General features: G+C 43.6%; 1 protein-coding gene across 1 annotated transcript; it reads left to right on the forward strand.

Moving 5' to 3' along the window:
• Positions 1–3,588: 3,588 nt before the first annotated feature.
• LOC122759853 (myosin-16-like) lies at positions 3,589–18,614 on the forward strand. The gene is made up of 44 exons (XM_044014850.1): positions 3,589–3,878; positions 3,961–4,104; positions 4,998–5,154; positions 5,668–5,695; positions 5,798–5,894; positions 6,289–6,381; positions 6,489–6,552; positions 6,746–6,844; positions 7,215–7,318; positions 7,541–7,679; positions 7,838–7,939; positions 8,019–8,185; positions 8,289–8,459; positions 8,557–8,733; positions 8,874–9,059; positions 9,283–9,370; positions 9,794–9,911; positions 10,135–10,255; positions 10,402–10,538; positions 10,622–10,703; positions 10,779–10,952; positions 12,017–12,097; positions 12,279–12,425; positions 12,519–12,623; positions 12,723–12,809; positions 12,896–13,041; positions 13,154–13,244; positions 13,523–13,579; positions 13,703–13,789; positions 13,890–14,135; positions 14,233–14,350; positions 14,435–14,562; positions 14,698–14,894; positions 15,037–15,169; positions 15,492–15,708; positions 15,815–15,951; positions 16,090–16,193; positions 16,326–16,518; positions 16,603–16,806; positions 16,901–17,026; positions 17,123–17,293; positions 17,401–17,601; positions 17,818–18,046; positions 18,146–18,614. Exons 1-43 carry the CDS (start codon positions 3,669–3,671, stop codon positions 18,013–18,015), a joined length of 5,832 nt encoding a protein of 1,943 aa, XP_043870785.1. The 5' UTR covers positions 3,589–3,668; the 3' UTR covers positions 18,016–18,046; positions 18,146–18,614.
• Positions 18,615–19,114: the final 500 nt, after the last annotated feature.

A 19,114-nucleotide genomic window follows, 5' to 3' on the forward strand; every position in this document is an offset into this window, starting at 1 on the left:
GCTCTTTACACACTAACGTTTTAAGATGAATATACACATATATATATATATATATATATAATTACATTCATAAAAAGAAGTTGAATATCTATCTATCTATCTATGTATTTAGTTATACTAGATTGAATAATAAATAATATTGGACCCCAAGTAGTATTTATAATACAAAATCAATACTCTATAGTACAATATGGTATATTTATTTTAAATTTAACATGACAATAGAGACATTAGATGACTAATGAATGTTCGAAATAGAAGCATTTTATCTCTTTGACACATATATTAGTAGTAGTAGTAGTGCCATTACTGTCAAGACAAGCTCAATAACATCCCCATCACAAACACATTGTGGAAATAAATACCTTAAAAAAATAAAAATAGACATAGTCAGTGTTCAGGTGGCTTGAACACAGACTATTTGTATTTGTTTTATGAGAAAACACAGAGAGAAGTGAAGACGTAACATTTTAGTTTCAGGTATGTTGTCTGTTTCTTGATATTTCTTTATTCTGTCCATGTCCAACATCTACACTCACTTTACTTTGTCACAGTTTCTCAACAACTGCCAGCTCCTAAATGTTTACTCGTTAAAAAGTCACACTCCTACAGATCTGTCTGCTCCAAATCAGGTTCATCCAACATCATCAAATTACATTTATTTGAATGTGGGACTGTTTTCAACCATATTGACACCTGTTTTGTTCTTTTCTTCTTAAGCTCCCATGATTTATACCTTTTAGTTGTGTGGGTTCACTTTAATAAATCCAATGTTCCAAAAGTGTTCTTCTTGTTGCCAAAATGAACCCATCCTCCCTCCCTCATTCAGTTTTTTAATCATGTGCCTGCTCAAGTTAGAAAACATCAACAGAAATACTCAAGATCAGACAAAAAATATTTATTTGCCTCTATTGCGTACTCTTGTTTGGTCATGCAGTCATGTCAAATGTTTACTCTTGAAGATTTGTAAACATAAACAGGACCTAAATTGAACCACCAAGCATAGCAATGATGGAGGTGGAAAACCTTCAATTTGGCATTGAAATACAGGGGAGAATCATCCAAAGGCAAAGTTTGTTTGTCTTAATAGAAATATATCATATTTTTTAATTGCAATTCAGCACTATGCGTTTATTTAAGTATGTGTTAGATCATTAATCCAAAATTGGTACTGGAAAAATACTTAAATGAGCTCTTTACTTTGTAGAGGTATAGCATAGGTATGGTGTATAGTGTTGCCATGGGAGCCAACAACCAGGCATAGGTGGCATACTGCATTTTGAAAAGCATAGGGTGGTCATAAATGGTACAGTCTGTTGGAGGGTGAGGGTGGTTGGACAGGAATAATAGCCAGAGGGATTTGGCTCTTTAGCAGTGCTGGGTTTAGCTGCATGGCTCCAGTATTAGCTACCGGAACAATGGACCCTCTCACCAGCCTGTTTACAGGACACAGTAAATCCACATAAGCAGTGAAACAGTTGCTGGACACTGGGCCAGACTCACACACACACACACAGACTTACAAACAGAAGCATATGGTTTAAGGTTTAAACCTTTATACACGTTTATTCTTCTCTTTGTTTTTTAATCTGTCTGAGTGTGGAAGTGACGGCATCATGTGTCTGTCTTCCTCCTCCTCACAGAAACATTTGTCCTGTTGTTTTAAGCGGCCTCTCCTCTTTTACTACATCTGTCTAATTCCCACATGTGTGTCTGTATGTGAATGTTTAACTGTGTCAACACTCCACAGGTGGCACTACACACACACACACACACACACACACACACACACACGCACATTACATTAGTTTATCGCTCCAGAATGATCATGTACAGCTGTTCATATGATTATGTGATTATGGGCGTGCATTTGTCTGCGAATGTACGTGTGTGTGTTATTCGAAGTGCCCCTGAGCAGCTGAGTGTGTTCACAGCTACTTAGTTAATTCCCATCATTGAGACTAACTTAGTTATACATCTGGGAGCACACACACACACACACACACAGACAGACAGACACAATGTTCGCTTTCTTAACCTCTCAAAATATTAGACAAGAACGGTAAATTGGACAAATAATGAATTTCATGAATTGACCATTGAAGACCAAGAGGACAGTGAGGACATTGTCGTGTCAATTCATTTGAATGCATTATAATAATTACTTCGGACAATGGAAATATTGCACATAGTTTAGTAAAACCATTTACTTGTATGAGGCTGATATTGTCCATGTGATCATTGTCAATGTGTGTCCTTTAGTGCCCCCCTTTGGGAACATGTGCAACAGCTGCTTCAGTTTGGAGGAATCTACATTCTGGATAAGGTCATGACAGCAATAAACCACACTCATTTATCCAAATATGCTGCTTTAAGAAGACCCATTTAAGAACATGAACTTAACCTAAATAAATAAAATGTAATTCTCTTTAAACCTTTTTGGATGGTTTAATATCAGGAAATGTTTGAGACATGAGGCATAATTGAACCAGTTAATTATCATAGTTTATAAAACATTTTTGAAGCATAATATAATATAATATAATATAATATAATATAATACAATACAATACAATACAATACAATACAATACAATATAATATAATATAATACAATATAATATAATATTATATAAATGTATCTTCCCAAATTTCTAATGGCTGACTCTTTAAAGAGACCATGATTTCTATGGGCTGGGAGAAATTCAACTTACATCAATACATTTATTTGATAATAATAATAATACATTATATTTATAAGCACCTTTTCAGAACACCCAAGGCACTTAAAAGAAAATTTAAAAAACAACAACCAGAAAACAAGGTCAAAGTTTAAATAAAGATAAAAAAATTGCATTTTCATATGTGATGTGTTTATTAAATAATCTATTTTGAAACATAATGGGATTGAGCAGACAGTAGAGCAATAAATGAGTTTTATTTTGAAAATAAAAATATTAGCATAAAAAAAAAACACTGCGTGTCAGTGGTTTTAATTTAAACTGTCTTACTCATCTCAAATCCCATCAGGCAACAGAGCAAAAGCAAGTGAGGGTAGAGAGCACAGGCACGGTGGGATGAAAATCGAGGTGAACACATGAGCAGAGGGATGGAGAAGACAGATCGAGTGATGAGGGGCGAGGCAAAAGAGACGCCTTCCGTCTGTGTGATGACTTTCCAGGGGAAACCGCAACTGGAGGCAGACAGAAGACTGAAGAATTCCCAGATCCGGAGCTGCCAGGCATATCAGAGGGATGAGGCCTCAGGGTGATGGCTGATTTTAGAGTCATGACCATATCAAGAGTGGGGCCCTGATATATAAGAGCATGACTTCAATAAACACACCCATATTCATCCAGAACCTCGGCCTCCTGCGTTGGTGAGTATTTTACTGAACTACTGGACACTGTCCTTCCTCTCGCTATGTCTGTGAAGGTTATCCAGGTCATTGTATCCTCAGGTGTGTAGATAGTAGGCAACTGGACTTGGAGTTTTCTTGAGGACATCTCACCTCTTTTTCCAAGGTGTGTACAAAGTCTTCCTCTCGCTACTTGTAAAACCTCTATTTCCACTTTCTATCCATCTCTCAGCCTCTCTCTGCAGCAGTCAGTCAGTCAGTCAGTGGGTGAGTGAGCTGGTCAGTTGGTGTGTGCAGGAGAAGCAGCAGCTATGCCAGGTGGGTATAAAGGAGAGTGCAGGGACGATGTGGACCCCATGCCGTTCCTGGTTCCGTCAGAAAAGGAGCGGATGGATGTCATGAACAAACCATACGACATCAAGCGCTCTTGCTGGGTCAAAGATGAGAAGGAGGCTTTCATCGCTGGGGAGATTCAGTCTGACGACGGGGACAAAGTCACCGTCAAGACCTCCAAGAACACAGTGAGACTGAAGCATTTTGTCCTCGACATTCACTTAATCGTGATGGAAATGTTGACACAGTGATTGTTGTTCCTCTCATTAGACTGTGAGTGTGAAGAAGGATGATATTCAGCAGATGAATCCTCCCAAGTTCTACCAGGCCTGCGACATGGCCAACCTCACTTTCCTCAATGAGGCCAGTGTCATGGAAAACCTGCGCAGCCGCTACGTCAGCATGAGGATCTATGTAAGCCCGTCACTCAACTCAACACAGTTAGTTCAGATTCAGCCACATTAACGGGTCACTAAAGGGGTTTTACACATATTCTACCCATAAGAAGTTGATTTAGCTCAAGCAGTATAAGCATACTCAGTCCCTCAATCATTGTCTACTGCTTTATCCTCCACATGAGGGTTGGAGGGGCTGCTCATGCCAATCTCAGCTGAGATGGGATGAAAGGTGGGGTATAGCCTGGACAGGTCACCAGTCCATCACAGGGACACAGAGACAAACAACCATTTACACTCACATTCACACCAATGGGTGTCCAATGGCCCAGAACTTGAGTACCCATAGAAAAACCACACACACACATCTTTTTGGCTGCAAGGCAACAGTACTAGCCACTACTCCGCAGTGTGGCCCTATCAACATACTGTTATATGATGTATAATGAGGAGTTGACCCTAACCCTAACCCAGTTTATGGTCTACAACTTGCTGAGTTGTCATGTGGCAAATGTAGGATCCAGTATTTTTAGATCTTAGATCCTACAGACAGTTATCGAGGATATTAAGCCACTGCAGCATTCATTTAGCATTCATTTGGTAAAAAGAAATTGTAGCTTAAATGTTTTATAGTGCTCTTACAAGTCCACAAACTCTTTTGGAGAGAAACATTCAATCAGTGGAATACAAAAGTAGGCCCGTAAATAATTATGTAAACATCTAGGCAAGTAGAATGCAGATTTATAATAATAATATATTTAGACATTTCATTTATAATAAACTCATCCCAAAATAGTAGCTGTATTATAGATCTTTTCTGTCTTATTGAACCAGGCGTTTCTCTCTTTCATTGTTCATCAACTATTCTGGCGCAAACCTCACACCTTTTCATTTCTCCCCTCCCACATGAAGACGTATTCCGGCCTCTTCTGCGTGACCATCAACCCGTACAAATGGCTGCCCGTCTACGGTGCTAAAGTGGCCCAGATGTACAAGGGGAAGAAACGCAACGAAGTCCCTCCTCACCTCTTCTCCGTCTCTGACAACGCTTACCATGACATGATGATGGGTGAGGAGTTTGCAGGGAATAGAATAGAATCAATGGAATACAATGGAAGACATGGAGGGAGACAGACACAGAGGGGGGACTTTAAGGACCAAAGGGAGGGAGGACATTTCAGTCAATCACAAGTCATCGATGAGTGAGGGGAGCGAGCCAAAATTGGTAAAGCGAGGTAAACATGTAAGTGGAATGTGGTGATTTGGTGCAACCCTCTGCGGAATTGCTTACAAGTAATCACACAGTTATACTCTGTGGAAAGAGGGAGTGGGGCAGTTGCTGGAGGTTTGTAATTATTGCAGCTTGCGATGATTTGTTCAGGGAATAGAAAAATACTTTACAGGCCATTATGTGGCACCGGGGGACAGCTGACAGCTGCCTGTGATGCTGCCAGTGCTGACAGAGAACATCAGCAGTCCACTGATCTGCTCTGAGGGAAATCAGCAGTAATTAATCTCACCTCACGTACACTGTCTCTTTGTTTCTCTCCTCTCCTGCCCCCTGTATGCCACGACGCTGCAGAGCATGAGAACCAGTCTATGCTGATCACGTGAGTTTCTTTCAGTAATCAACTAATCTATAAAAGAGGTTGTATACCATGTAGTCCACATGTGTCCCTGTTACTAATTCCTTTTTGGTGAATTTCCTCTAGTGGAGAATCCGGTGCTGGCAAGACTGAGAACACTAAGAAGGTTATCCAGTACTTTGCCAATGTTGGAGCCTCTGGGAGCAAAGCCTCAGACTCCAAGGCAAGTGCATTTGTACACATCCATGTAGTTTAAATGCATATGTAAGACTTCAAGAGCGCAACTCAATACAAAAAACAACAAAAAAACAGAAGTGTGTTACTTTTAATTTACACAAACAATGGAAGGACTAGGTCTATATAATTCTGTGTTTTAGAGGGGACAAAAATGTCTCCTTTCATCCTAAATGTTGCAGACCCCTGAACACTGTTGTTCTTCTTTGATGATACACAGCAGTATTTCACGTTCTGATCGACAGCTTCAAATTGTAGGTCCAATATAGTTTTTGGAGCGTGACCTGTTGACCTACAGACGGTCATGCAGAATACCCTGGCCTCTGGATTTCTGTATTAACTCATGCGTCTTAAATAATGTTCTCTCTCTCCTCTCTTCTCAGGGCTCTCTGGAGGACCAGATCATTCAGGCTAACCCGGTGCTGGAGGCATTCGGCAACGCCAAGACCATCAGGAACAACAACTCCTCACGCTTTGTAAGGACACACACACAGAAACATGGCTCACATCAGTAAAATAAAGGACACCCACACCAAAATAGTACAAGTCATAATCAGTTTTATGGGTCTGCGTTTTGTTTCAGGGAAAGTTCATTCGCATCCACTTTGGGCCAACAACTAAGCTGGCTGGTGCTGATATTGAGACTTGTGAGTGGCTTTGATGGTTTTATTCTTTTACTGCTACTATGTGTCGTCCAATAAGACTAGATATTGTTCTGTAAAACCAACATTAGCATGTGCAAAAAATAATTACGATAAGTGGATCCTTATAAACTGTTTATGTAACGATGTGTCTGCTGTGTTTTGTCCCCCCCTCTGTCTTTGTGTGTTTGTAAATCAGATCTCCTAGAGAAATCAAGAGTGATTTCCCAGCAGGCCGCAGAGAGAGGATACCACATCTTCTACCAACTCCTTTCTGGAAGGAAGCCAGAGCTCATAGGTGAGACACAGAGAGCTGCGCCGCCATTAACTGATCATAAATAAACAGTTTAAACATATAGTTTAAAAAGAGCAATGAAGCGGTGAATGGGTGAACAGGCTTAAAGTTCTGAATGTAGCACATTCATACACACTTGTTGACATGCCAGTGTAAGGGTAAAATAAAGTGATTATTGTAGCATAAAATGAATTAAATCAATTAAAAGATCAATTATAAAATAAATACATATTCAGGTCTGTGGGTGAAGCTCCAGGAGAAACACTGATCCAAGTGATACCATAGTAGCATCCATTCAACTGTGTGGTTTTCCTTCAGGGCGACGCATTATTATTGTGTTGTTGGTGATGACGATAATGACTGTGTTTTCCAGAGGCGCTGCTGCTGAGCCCAGACCCCAAACAGTATGTGTGGGTTTGCCAGGGAGTGACTGTGGTGGACAACATGGATGATGGAGAGGAGCTGCTGCTCACTGATGTCAGTCAACATCTTCTTCTCTCATGTCTCGCGTCAGCTGGTTTTTACCACGCTGTGTATTGATTTCAAAAACTGTAATACCGTGAATTAGAAATCTGCTCATGTGCAGTACGTCGATTAGCCCGTTCAAAGTGCTGCTGTCTCTTCATGTCTTCATGACTGTGGTGTTTGACACTAATGATCTCCTCTTCTCTCTCTCTCTCTGTGCTCATGCGCCCACAGGAGGCCTTTGATGTGCTGGGCTTCACTCCCGAGGAGAAGATGAGCATCTACAAGCTGACTGGAGGCATAATGCACTTCGGCAACATGAAGTTCAAACAGAAACCGAGAGAGGAACAGGCTGATGTGGATTCCAGCGAGGGTATAAAAAGCCCTCCCTCTTTTTCACTTTCTGTACATTAACGTGTCTCTTTATCTTCAACTCTCTCTATCCTGACCATGTCCCAGTTTATATCTGTGCGCCTCATTTCAGCCACACTTGTTGTGATCCTTTCATTCATTATCATTTCCTTCTCAAAGTGGCTGACAAAGTCGCCCACCTCATGGCCATCAACTCTGGGGAGCTGCAGAAGGGCATAACGCGCCCCAGGGTCAAGGTCGGCAATGAGTTTGTGACCAAAGGTAATACAAAGACACTAAATATTGGGAACAAAGACTGTTCAACAAATGCACACACCCACTGTCCAATATCTGACCTCAGGTCAGAACCAGGACCAGTGCGTGTACTCCATCGGTGCTCTGGCAAAAGCCATCTATGACCGCATGTTTAAATGGATGGTGACCCGCATCAATAGGACCCTGGACACCAAGATGCAGCGTCAGTACTTCATAGGAGTACTAGACATTGCTGGCTTTGAGATCTTCGAGGTGAGATACACATTGATTTATTGGCTGAGATATTTGTGTGTATGCTGTACTTCAGGTCACCTAATATAATCCACCTCACCTCTGTCGATTTCTATTTCTCCAGTTCAACAGCTTTGAGCAGCTGTGCATCAACTTCACCAACGAGAAGCTGCAGCAGTTCTTCAACCACCACATGTTTGTGCTGGAGCAAGAAGAATACAAGAAGGAGGGAATCGACTGGGTCTTCATTGACTTTGGTCTGGACCTGCAGGCCTGTATCGACCTGCTGGAAAGGGTAACGCGCTCACGAATACACAGTCGGCATGAAGCACACAAACATGGATGTTCTGCATGATTCACTGTCTTTCTCTTTTTACATCACGTCTTTCCAGCCTATGGGGATTTTTTCCATCCTGGAGGAACAGTGTGTGTTTCCAAAGGCGACAGACGGGACCTTCAAAGCATCTTTGTATGACAACCACCTGGGCAAGTCCTCCAACTTCCTCAAGCCAAAACCTGGAAAGAAAGGAGCCGAGGCCCACTTTGAACTGGTGCACTATGCTGGCACTGTGAGTACTGGACCACTGTTGGAACATCTGACATGTACCTACACAAGGAGATGCTCGGGGGCAAGCGCATGTGTTTGTGTTTACTTTGTGGACTTTTGTGCATGAAATTGATTCACTTCAGCAGTTTGTGCCTTTCACAGGTGGGTTACAACATCACCGGTTGGCTCGAGAAGAACAAAGACCCTCTGAACGAGACAGTGGTGGGTCTCTTCCAGAAGTCCTCCATGCCCCTGTTGGCTCTGCTCTTCAAAGAGGAGGAGGGCACTGCAGGGACCAAGAAGCAGAAAAAGGGATCTTCCTTCCAAACGGTCTCCAACTTCTACAGGGTAACTCACAGAGACACAGACATGCACATTTGATTTCTGTCAGAAAACACACTGGACTTTGTCTTTGACCAAAAAACTGTCAACACACGCAACACAACCTCACTCAAGTCCGAACCAACCATCAAAACACACATGACACTCCAGTGAAACCACAAATATCACCAGCAGACTCACACACTCACAGGTGTCCATTAACTTCATACAGTTTATCTCTGCTCAACAGGAACAGCTGAACAAACTGATGAGCACCCTGCGAAGCACTGCTCCACACTTTGTCCGCTGCATCATACCCAACGAGTTCAAGAAGTCAGGTCAGAGAGTGTGTGTGTGATGTTCGATTTATGTATACTAATTCATCAAGCCAGTTTTTTTTGAATAATTATTATTCACCAATTGTTATTTAGTGCCATCAGCCAGTTATTGCTATTTATGTGAGATAGATATATGCCCCAGCTGTGATCAGCTGAAGGCAATATATTAGTCGCACTCCAGGCAGAGCCACTGTTTTACCAAGGGCAGCTTATTTACAGTAAATGGCACTCCTCTCTCACTCACTTCTTGCTAAGCCAATGTTGCCTCACACCACTGTGTGGTTCAATAAAAATAAATGAACGTGTCACAATGCTAAGGTCATAGTTACATGTTTTCCTGTGAAATACGCTGATGAAAGTTTTTGGGCTTGTTAGACACATTCTCTCTCTCTCTCTCTTTCTGTGTGTGTTTCATTTTCACAGGTGTGACAGATAATCACCTGATCTTGCACCAGTTAGCCTGTAACGGCGTCCTAGAGGGGATTCGTATCTGCAGGAAAGGATTCCCCAATAGACTACAGTATCCAGAATTCAAACAAAGGTCTGACCCAATGACTTTTACGTTGATCACTGTAACTCCAGTGGCATCTCCATTTTCTTCAACTGCACTAATGTTGCATTTCAGGCCATAAAGAGGCGGTTTAACGCTTTTACTGCGTACAAAGGGCTGCCTCCATTTTAGAAACATAACTTAACATGGGTAATATTTTGAGGGATTTTATGAACTGTCCTTTTGTTCTCCTCCTCCTCCTCTTGTCTTCTAGGTACTGTATTCTCAACCCCAACGTTATCCCAAAAGGGTTTGTTGACAACAAGAAGGCCTCTGAGCTCATCCTGGGCTCTGTTGGTCTGGATAATATGGAGTACCGCATCGGTCACAGCAAGGTACATCAGCCGTATTCGTACACACACTGTTGACACCAACAGCGGATAGTTACAGTCACTCATGTGCTTCAATTAAGGACAATTTTGAGATACTTTTATAATATAAATGAAATCACAATGTCAATATTTTACATTTCCCTCTCCAGGTGTTTTTCCGCGCAGGCGTCCTGGCAAAGCTGGAGGACATGCGTGACGAGCGGCTGGCGAAGATCATAACCTTGCTGCAGTCTCAACTCAGAGGAACTCTGATGAGGATCGAGTTTAAGAAGATGGTGGACAGACGGTCAGTGTGTGTTGGTGTTTTTAGAGTGGGTTCTCGTGACGGTGACTCACTTCTCTAACTACGTCTCTGTGTGGGTGATGCAGAATTGCACTGATGGCCATCCAGCGTAATGTGAGGAAGTTCCTCCAGTTACGCTTCTGGGGCTGGTGGAAACTTTACACAAAGGTAAAACGTTGACTTATTCCCTGCTTGATGAACGATAGATTACCTTTATCATCATCATCACCATGTCTCCCACAGGTGAAGCCCCTTCTCATGGTCGCCCGCCAGGAGGAGATTTTCAAGGCCAAGGAAGAGGAGCTGAGGGAGTCAGTGGAGAAGGTCAAGGGGCTGGAGGGCAAGATCAAAGATCTTGAGGGGAAGATGGTCACTCTGTCACAGGAGAAGAACGACCTAACCCTGGCCCTGGCTGCAGTAAGTGCACACTGGCACATAATGGGACTCGGATCATACAGTAGTGAGCGAGTTAGTGTGCACACATGCTACACAAGCTACATGCCATTGCAGCTTTTAAATCATTAATATAGAAACACAATGAAAATGTCGATTCTACCAGTTCACCCTTTATGGAAATAGAGTTAAACTGCATTAGAAAAGTGTTGCAGAGACTATGTGTATTTGCATGAATCAATCAATCCATTTTGTACGGATAAAGGGAAAGTGGATAAAAACCAGTGTAGAAATTGTATCTTTGAACAAATGCTAGTTAGACCCAATATGATGATATTGATACGTTAGAGCAGGGGTGTCAAACTGAAATGACCTGGGGACCAATGAGCATCTAATTTGGTCAAGCGGGGGCCAACATAGAGGAAATAAAGTGGAAAAAACAACTATTTAGTAGCCAGTGGTCAATATAAGATATTCATTATGATATTAGACAGAATTGCAAAGTAAAAGTGCTTGTTTTGATATAAAATGATTCACAATAAAGACATATTTATGAGAATTAAGAGAATTAAAATTTAGCAAATAATGACGAGGATGATTGTGATTAAAACAGCTTAAATATATGTCATTTTATGTTGAGTGTAATACATTTAATAAAGCAATGATTACAACCGAATGTCTTATTACTATTATAAAAAATATTGCCGGCAAATACATTTAGTCTTATATTCTGTCTCTATTCCATCACCTCGCTCAGTGGTGGGCGGTCCACATGTAATTATTGGAGGGCCACATGTGGCCCCCGGGCCACCAGTTTGACACATGTGCATTAGAGAGTGTTAACAAAAAACTGTTTCAAAATTTAATTTAGACTAATTTCAAAACAAAAATCACTTCACTTGTCTCAAGAGGGTGGTTCGGTACACAAAGATCAATCAGTTGCTATCTGCATATCTATCATGGGCATGAGATATATAATGAATAGATGTGATGCTGCTGCCTGTCAAAGTATAACAAACTAAATACAAATGTCACTGGCAAACACACAGAGATGCACTGCATTCACGTATGTGTCTCTCTCTCTGCAGGAGCAGGACACACTAGGTGATGCTGAGGAGCGCTGTACCCAGCTGATGCACCAAAAGGTCCAGCTGGAGGAGTCACTGCAGGTAATTTACCTCTAATAGTGAACAATAAATAACTGATGACTGACAATAATAATAATCATGGGATGTTTATATGAAGTTTATACCACAAGATCACTTTTGATCTTGTGCTTTTGGATTATACATCTTGAAAAACATGGATAAAGCGATTTGACCTTGTGTTAACAAAAGCCGTGAATTTAAGGACCTGCGTGAGCGCCTGGAGGAAGAAGAGGGCAACGCAGCTTCTCTTCATGGCCAGAGGAGGCAGCTGGAGGGGGAACTGACTGAGCTGAAGAGAGACCTGGAGTCTCTGGAGTCCACAGTGGCCAAGACGGAGAAGGAGAAACAGGTAAAGGGGAGGAGGATGAGGGTCGATGGGGGGGACGATACTTGTGTAAATGTTTGATTTAATTATTCGATTTTTGTTCAATGTTGTGTTTAGGGTCTGGACTACAAAGTGCGGACTCTGACAGGTGACCTGAGCCAGAGGGACGACCAAGTCGCCAAACTGCAGAAGGAAAAGAGAGCTCTGGAGGACCTGCAACAGGTAGACCAACCGTGAACACTAAGTTTATATTTACAATGACATATTATTATGAGTTTAATAGCAAAACGATTCATGTATAATATTTCATAATTTATTCAGAAAACTCTGGAGGATCTCCAGACAGAGGAAGACAAAGTCAACCATCTAACTAAGACCAACAGCAGGCTTAACACCCAAGTGAACGAGGTACAAGAGTCCTGCACAGAAAGACTTGATATGTTTGTCGGAAAGACTCTTTAAGACCTTGTGTATCTATGTACATATATGTATAGCTTGAGGACAGCTGGGAGCAGGAGAAGAGGATCAGGGCAGAGGTGGAAAAGGCACGGAGGAAGGCAGAAGGAGACCTGAGGATGACCATAGAGAACTTGAACGAGATGGAGAACGCAAAGGTCGATCTGGAGGAGGTCATCAAGAAGTGAGACCCCCACACACACGCACACTTCATCTCTACATTTTTACCCACAGGAAACTCTTATGCAGCTCCTTATTCATGTATGCATCGTCTCTCTCTCTGTGTGTTCTTCTAGGAGAGACTTTGAAATCAGCAACATGAACTCCAAGATGGAAGACGAACAAGCTCTGAGCTCCATGCTTAGCCGCAAGCTCAAAGAGCACCAGGTACAAGTGTTTCAGCGACTGTTGTCCTCTATCTATCACCATCATCAGGACATCATTTTCATTTGTCCAAAACTCCCGGCTAATGACCAAGTACCCTCCAGGCCAATGGCAGCAGCTTTTAGTTTAACTTTAGCAAATGTTGCAAACATTTCTCCAATTGTTTACAGTCACATTACGGCTTATGACATTGCTGGCCTCTGACACCTCATTGTGGTGTGTAATGATTTTAAAAAAATTGCATTATTTTGTTGGTATCATGTTGCATCTCTTTCTTTCAGGGCCGCATTGAGGAGCTGGAGGAGGAGCTGGAGGCCGAACGAGCCATGAGAGCTAAGGTATACATTTTAACATCCATCTTTTCAGCCGTTATAAGATAGAAAAGACTTAGAACGGCCATTACAACATATAAGCTGAAACGTGGGATATGACACCTTGCAGTCAACACTGTTCTCTGACAGGTTGAGAAGCAGAGGGCCGAGCTGTCTCGAGATCTGGAGGATCTCAGTGACAGGCTGGAGGAGGCTGGAGGAGCCACCGTGTCACAGGTGAGTGTGCTACAGACAGCTGTGAGTCTTAGCCTTAGCACACAACTCTAAAATCATCTCTGCCCTGTTCATCTCCACGTCTGCGCCACCTTTTCATCAGATCGAGCAGAACAGGAAGCGGGAGACGGAACTACTGAAGCTGAGGCGGGAGCTGGAGGAGGCTGCACTCCAGTCAGAGGCCACAGCAGCCGGGCTGAGAAAGAAGCACTCAGACGTGATGGCAGAGCTGGGCGAGCAGCTGGAGAACCTGACCAGGCTGAAAGTCAAACTGGAGAAGGACAAAATGAGCATGAAGGCTGAGATCGAAGATCTAAGCGTCACCATAGAGACCACACAGAAAGCAAAAGTATAAAGTCATTTGTCTGGTTAACTCCATCAACCAAAGACATCCGACAGGAATGTGAACTTGTAAACTGTTGTGCTTTTTGCCTTTTTGTCTGTAGATGAACTCTGAGGTCCACGCTCATAAGCTGGAAGACAATCTGGCAGAGGCCAACGCTCGCCTGGCTGAGCTGGAGCGCACTCAGACTGAGCTCAACTCGACCAAAATCCACCTGACTGGTGAGAACACACCAACACAGTTTAGTCATGCTTCTCATAGTCTCATCTACTAGTGTTTTGATATTGTTTTTTGTGTGTGTGAAGCGGAGAATAATGATCTGAGCCGGGAGTTGGAAGACGCGCAGAGTAAGCTGACGCAGGCGAGCAGGCTGAAGGCCTCGCTCGCCCTGCAGGTGGATGAGCTCAAGAGGCAGGTGGATGAGGAGAACAAGGTACGCATGTGCACACTCACACAGACTTGTTTAACCTCTCACGTGGGTTCAGTCACATTTCTGCAGATGAAACATGCACATAAACTTAAAACCTCTCATAAAATCAACAATAATGACCAGTCTGTCTTTCTGCAGGGTCGGAACACAGCCGTGGTGGCCTTGGCCAACGCCCGCCATGACCTCTCGCTGCTGAAGGAGCAGCTGGAGGAGGAGTCAGAAGCCCGTAGTGAGCTGCAGCGCCTCGTGTCCAAGCTCAACGCTGACGTCACCTCCTGGAGGAGCAAGTATGAGACAGACGCCATCCACCGCACTGAGGAGCTGGAAGAGACCAAGTAGGTTAAACCAACCTCAAGCTTGCGACCTCTGAGTTTCATATCAGTCCTATGCTTTAATAAAAATAAACCAGTGTTCACGCTTTTTTAAATGAATCTCCCAGTTGACTCTCCATCTTTCCTTCCGCCCACTCTCCTCCAGGCGCAAACTTGCAGTGCGTCTCCAGGAGGCTGAGGAGGCAGCGGAGGCGGCCCAGGCCAGAGCTGCCAGCTTGGAGAAGATCAAGCAGAGGCTGCAGGGAGAAGTGGAGGACCTCACCATAGACCTGGAGAAGGTGCACACATGCACACACACATGCACACACTCATACTCATACACTTATTTCTATGCACTTGCTCTAAGAACTTCTCACGCTGCTGTATCATGAAATCATTTTTAACCCTTAGGAAAAAAATGACATGCCGATCTCTGTGGCTGGCTCACAGATGTGTAACTAGTGTGATAAAACTGAAATTGCAGTGGGTTAGAAGCTGAAGTGGAGGAGGAGTGCTGTCTCTATTGATCATTCTCATTATTTTGTCATCTTTCTTTATTTTACTTGCTTGTATATTTACTTGCTATTTCAGTTCAAGTTTTTATGCTTTAACTGTGACTAGTCCAACGCGGCGGCGGCAGCTCTGGACAAAAAACAGAGAGTTTTCGACAAACTGGCGGCCGAGTGGCACCAGAAGAATGAAGAGCTGCAGCTGGAACTGGAGAGCAGCCAGAAGGAGAGTCGCTCCTACATGACAGAACTGTACAAGCTGAAGACGGCTTACGAGGAGAGCCAGGATCACATAGAGACTGTCTGCAAGGAGAACAAAACCCTCTCAGGTGCCTCTCTAACCGTACAGTCGATTAAAATGGGGAATGTGTGAGCGATGTGACGTCATCCTCATAGAACAGGACAGAGTGATGTTTTGTGTACTTCTCTTTACAGAGGAGATCAAGGAGTTGGTCGACCAGCTTGGCGAGGGAGGCCGCAGCGTCCACGAGCTGCAGAAAGCCAAGAAGAAACTGGAGGTGGAGAAGGAGGAGCTGCAGCTGGCTCTGGAGGAAGCCGAAACTTCATTAGAGGTGAAAAGGACTCTAATGTCTAAGACAAAACTGAGCTTGTGCCATATTACTTTTTTATGAAGGATTTAAAAGAATTGCCAAAGCAGGAGCAAATAAATTAATACATTTGTCAAAATGTGGTGTTTTATGTATATCCAGGTGGAGGAAGGTAAGCTGGTGCGCGTGCAGCTGGAGTTGGCTCAGGTCAAAGCTGACATCGACCGGAGAATTCACGAGAAAGAGGAGGAGTTTGAAGTCACCAGGTTAGACTTAGCGTATCGAGCATGAGCAAACATGTATCCAGGCTGCAGCAGCCACAGTTACCTCATATTTAGTCATATCACCAACGCCATGTCTACTGCCGTTACTCAGCTCTGTGCGTTTGTGCTGTCCAGGAAGAACCATGCGCGCGCAGTGGAGTCGCTGCAGGCCAGTTTGGAGGCAGAGGCCAAAGGTCGAGCCGAGGCTCTGAGGATGAAGAAGAAAATGGAGGGAGACTTGAATGAGATGGAGATTCAGCTGGAGCATGCTAACAGGAACAATGCGGAGCTGGTCAAAACCCTCAAGAAGCTGCAGCAGCAGATCAAAGTGAGTTTTATTTGAAAACTATTGAACAGGAAAAAAAAAACTACCGCAATAATGTTTATTTCCCGCTTGCTACGTCTAACCCAGGATCTGCAGGTGCAGATGGATGAGGATGCTCGTCAGCATGAGGAGCTGAGGGAGAAATTCAGCCTCCAGGAGCGGCGTCTGTGTCTCATGCAGGGGGAGATGGAGGAGCTGAGAGGAGGTCTGGAGGCATCTGAGAGGGCCCGCAAACAGATCGAGCAGGAGCTGGTGGACACCACAGAGAGGTTCAGCGAGATCAGCATGCACGTAAGCGGCTCCGCTAGGAAGGCTGCAGAGAGCATCCACGGGTGAACTGTGTCCTTTAATCATATTATCTCATTTATTTTTCTCTTCGCACCAGAACCAAAGTCTGACTATTCTGAAGAGAAAACTGGAGGCAGACCTCACTCGAGTGTCCAGTGAGAACGAGGAGCTGATCTCAGAGTTTCGTGCCGCCGATGAGAGAGCCAAGAAGGCTGTGACGGACGTGAGAGTTACCTGACACATATTCCCACAGTTTCACTTACATGATTTGAGTTGAGTTCAAAATGAACCGTGCAGAAACATTCGTGTCTGTGTCCAGGCAACACGACTGTGTGAGGAGCTTCGGCAGGAGCAGGAGCGGAGCTCCCACCTGGAGAGGGTCAAGAAGAACCAGGAGCAGAACCTGAAAGACCTCACTATGAAGCTGGAGGAGGCTGAGCAGCAGGCACTGAAGGCCGGCAAACGCACCATCCAAAAACTGGAAACCAGGGTGAGGGGCTGGTAGAAACCGAACACAAGGTGACATAACACCTGGACGAGGCCTCTCGTCTCATCAGACACGACCTCACCTCCACTCCTTTCCTACTCTCCCGCTAGATCAAAGAGCTGGAGAACTCGATGGATCAGGAGCAGAAGCGCCACACGGAAACGGTGAAAGCTCTCCGCAAAGGAGAGCGCCGACTCAAGGAGCTGATCTTCCAGACAGAGGAGGACCACAAGACCAACCAGCGCATGCAGGAGCTGGTGGAGAAACTCCAGAACAAGCTCAAGTGCTACAAACGGCAGATAGAGGAAGCTGTGAGTAGGAGGGATTCACATTGGATTTAACACCAGTATGTGCGTGTAACCTTGCCTCATGTCAGTCAAGAATAGGACAAATTTAAATGTCTCAAAAGCAGAGAGTTAAGGGACCATGCAGAGGTGATGTTTTTAAGCTCCCGCGTTCTCACTCTCTCTCAAAGAGACGTTAGCGCGCTCATTTGACTGACAAACATCTGATCTGTGTCACTGCAGGAGGAGCAGGCCAACAGCAGCCTGTCCAAGTACAGGAAGACAATCCACGAGCTGGATGACGCTGAGGAGCGCGCAGACATGGCTGAGATGGCTCTGAATAAAATGAGGACCAGGAATCGAGCCTCGACCGCCAAAGGCTTCACCTCAGTGGAGATCGTCCAGGTCACAAAGCCCAGCAGTGGAGGACAGGACGGCTGAAATGGACACACGATAGACACACTGCCAGCAGGTGAGCATACACACACCAACTCACAGCAAAACTATCCGAGTATGTGATTATAAAATCCTGTCTTTGATGATGGAACATTTCTGTTTGCTCCCCCCACAGTGACACACTCTCATTCAGCCCTCCAGGACACACTTCATTGAGGAAGTCTGAGCACAAGCGCCCTATAGAAAGTCTTAAAAAATAAAGCCTTAAATAAGTCCTTAACATCACATACAGTCTTAATCAGTATAGTCATAGGATTTGTCTGTTTTAGTCCATGTTTAGCCAGCATGACGGAGTCTGTCTTGAATGTACTTGTAGGTGTGTGACTGTCAGGAATAGAGTTGTGGTTGTGTGTCTGTTTTGGGGATCATGTAGTGTCTCCTAGTTTGTGTTTAAGTGTTTTTGGGTGCACGTGTGGCACATTTCTCCTGGTTAGTGTCCACAGACTGGAGGGAGGAGTGGGATGAAGCTGTGTTCTCACGTCAACGACAGAGAGCCCACCTGTGTGTGTGTGTGTGTCGCTCCTGCGTGTGTTACAAACGTGTAATGACATGCTGCAGAGTCTTAATAAACTATAAGCAAGTGATAGTGTTTCTTCTTCTTCTTATTATTATTGTTATTGCAAAGAATGAAGCACATATACAGCAAATGCACAGTGTTTGTGATGAAGGTGGATTTAATGAGACATCACGTCACCTTATGTTACGGTAACTACATTTTTTATTGACAAGACTGGATCTAATGAGTGGATCATATGAAAATAAATGCTTAAAATGATAAACCCAAGACAATAGTTCGTTCCTCTTGCATCTGTGTGACTTTATACACAATTTTAGGGCAACTTAACCAGTGACAACCCTAAAAGACTCATCATTATGAATTACAAATAAACAAAGTATTGTGTGGAGAGCTGAGTAGCCTGCAAATCACTTCTGGGATAAATTAAGATGATTTAAGTAGTGTGGGAAACATACACTGCATTCTTATTCAAATGCCCCAGGTTCTTTTTTTACTAAACCATCACTGTATAACAAGAACAAAGGACACCTATCACATACATCAACATGGAATTTATTTTCATTTCAG

The sequence above is a fragment of the Solea senegalensis genome, unplaced genomic scaffold (genome assembly GCF_019176455.1).
Source record: "Solea senegalensis isolate Sse05_10M unplaced genomic scaffold, IFAPA_SoseM_1 scf7180000012513, whole genome shotgun sequence".
NCBI lineage: Eukaryota > Metazoa > Chordata > Actinopteri > Pleuronectiformes > Soleidae > Solea > Solea senegalensis.

Coding starts and splice junctions, on each gene's coding strand:
- LOC122759853 (XM_044014850.1), top strand. CDS start 3,669: ATGCCAGGTGGGTATAAAGGAGAGTGCAGGGACGATGTGGACCCCATG. Junction 4,105..4,997: donor ACGTCAGCATGAGGATCTAT/GTAAGCCCGTCA, acceptor TCCCACATGAAG/ACGTATTCCGGCCTCTTCTG. Junction 8,186..8,288: donor CTGGCTTTGAGATCTTCGAG/GTGAGATACACA, acceptor CTATTTCTCCAG/TTCAACAGCTTTGAGCAGCT.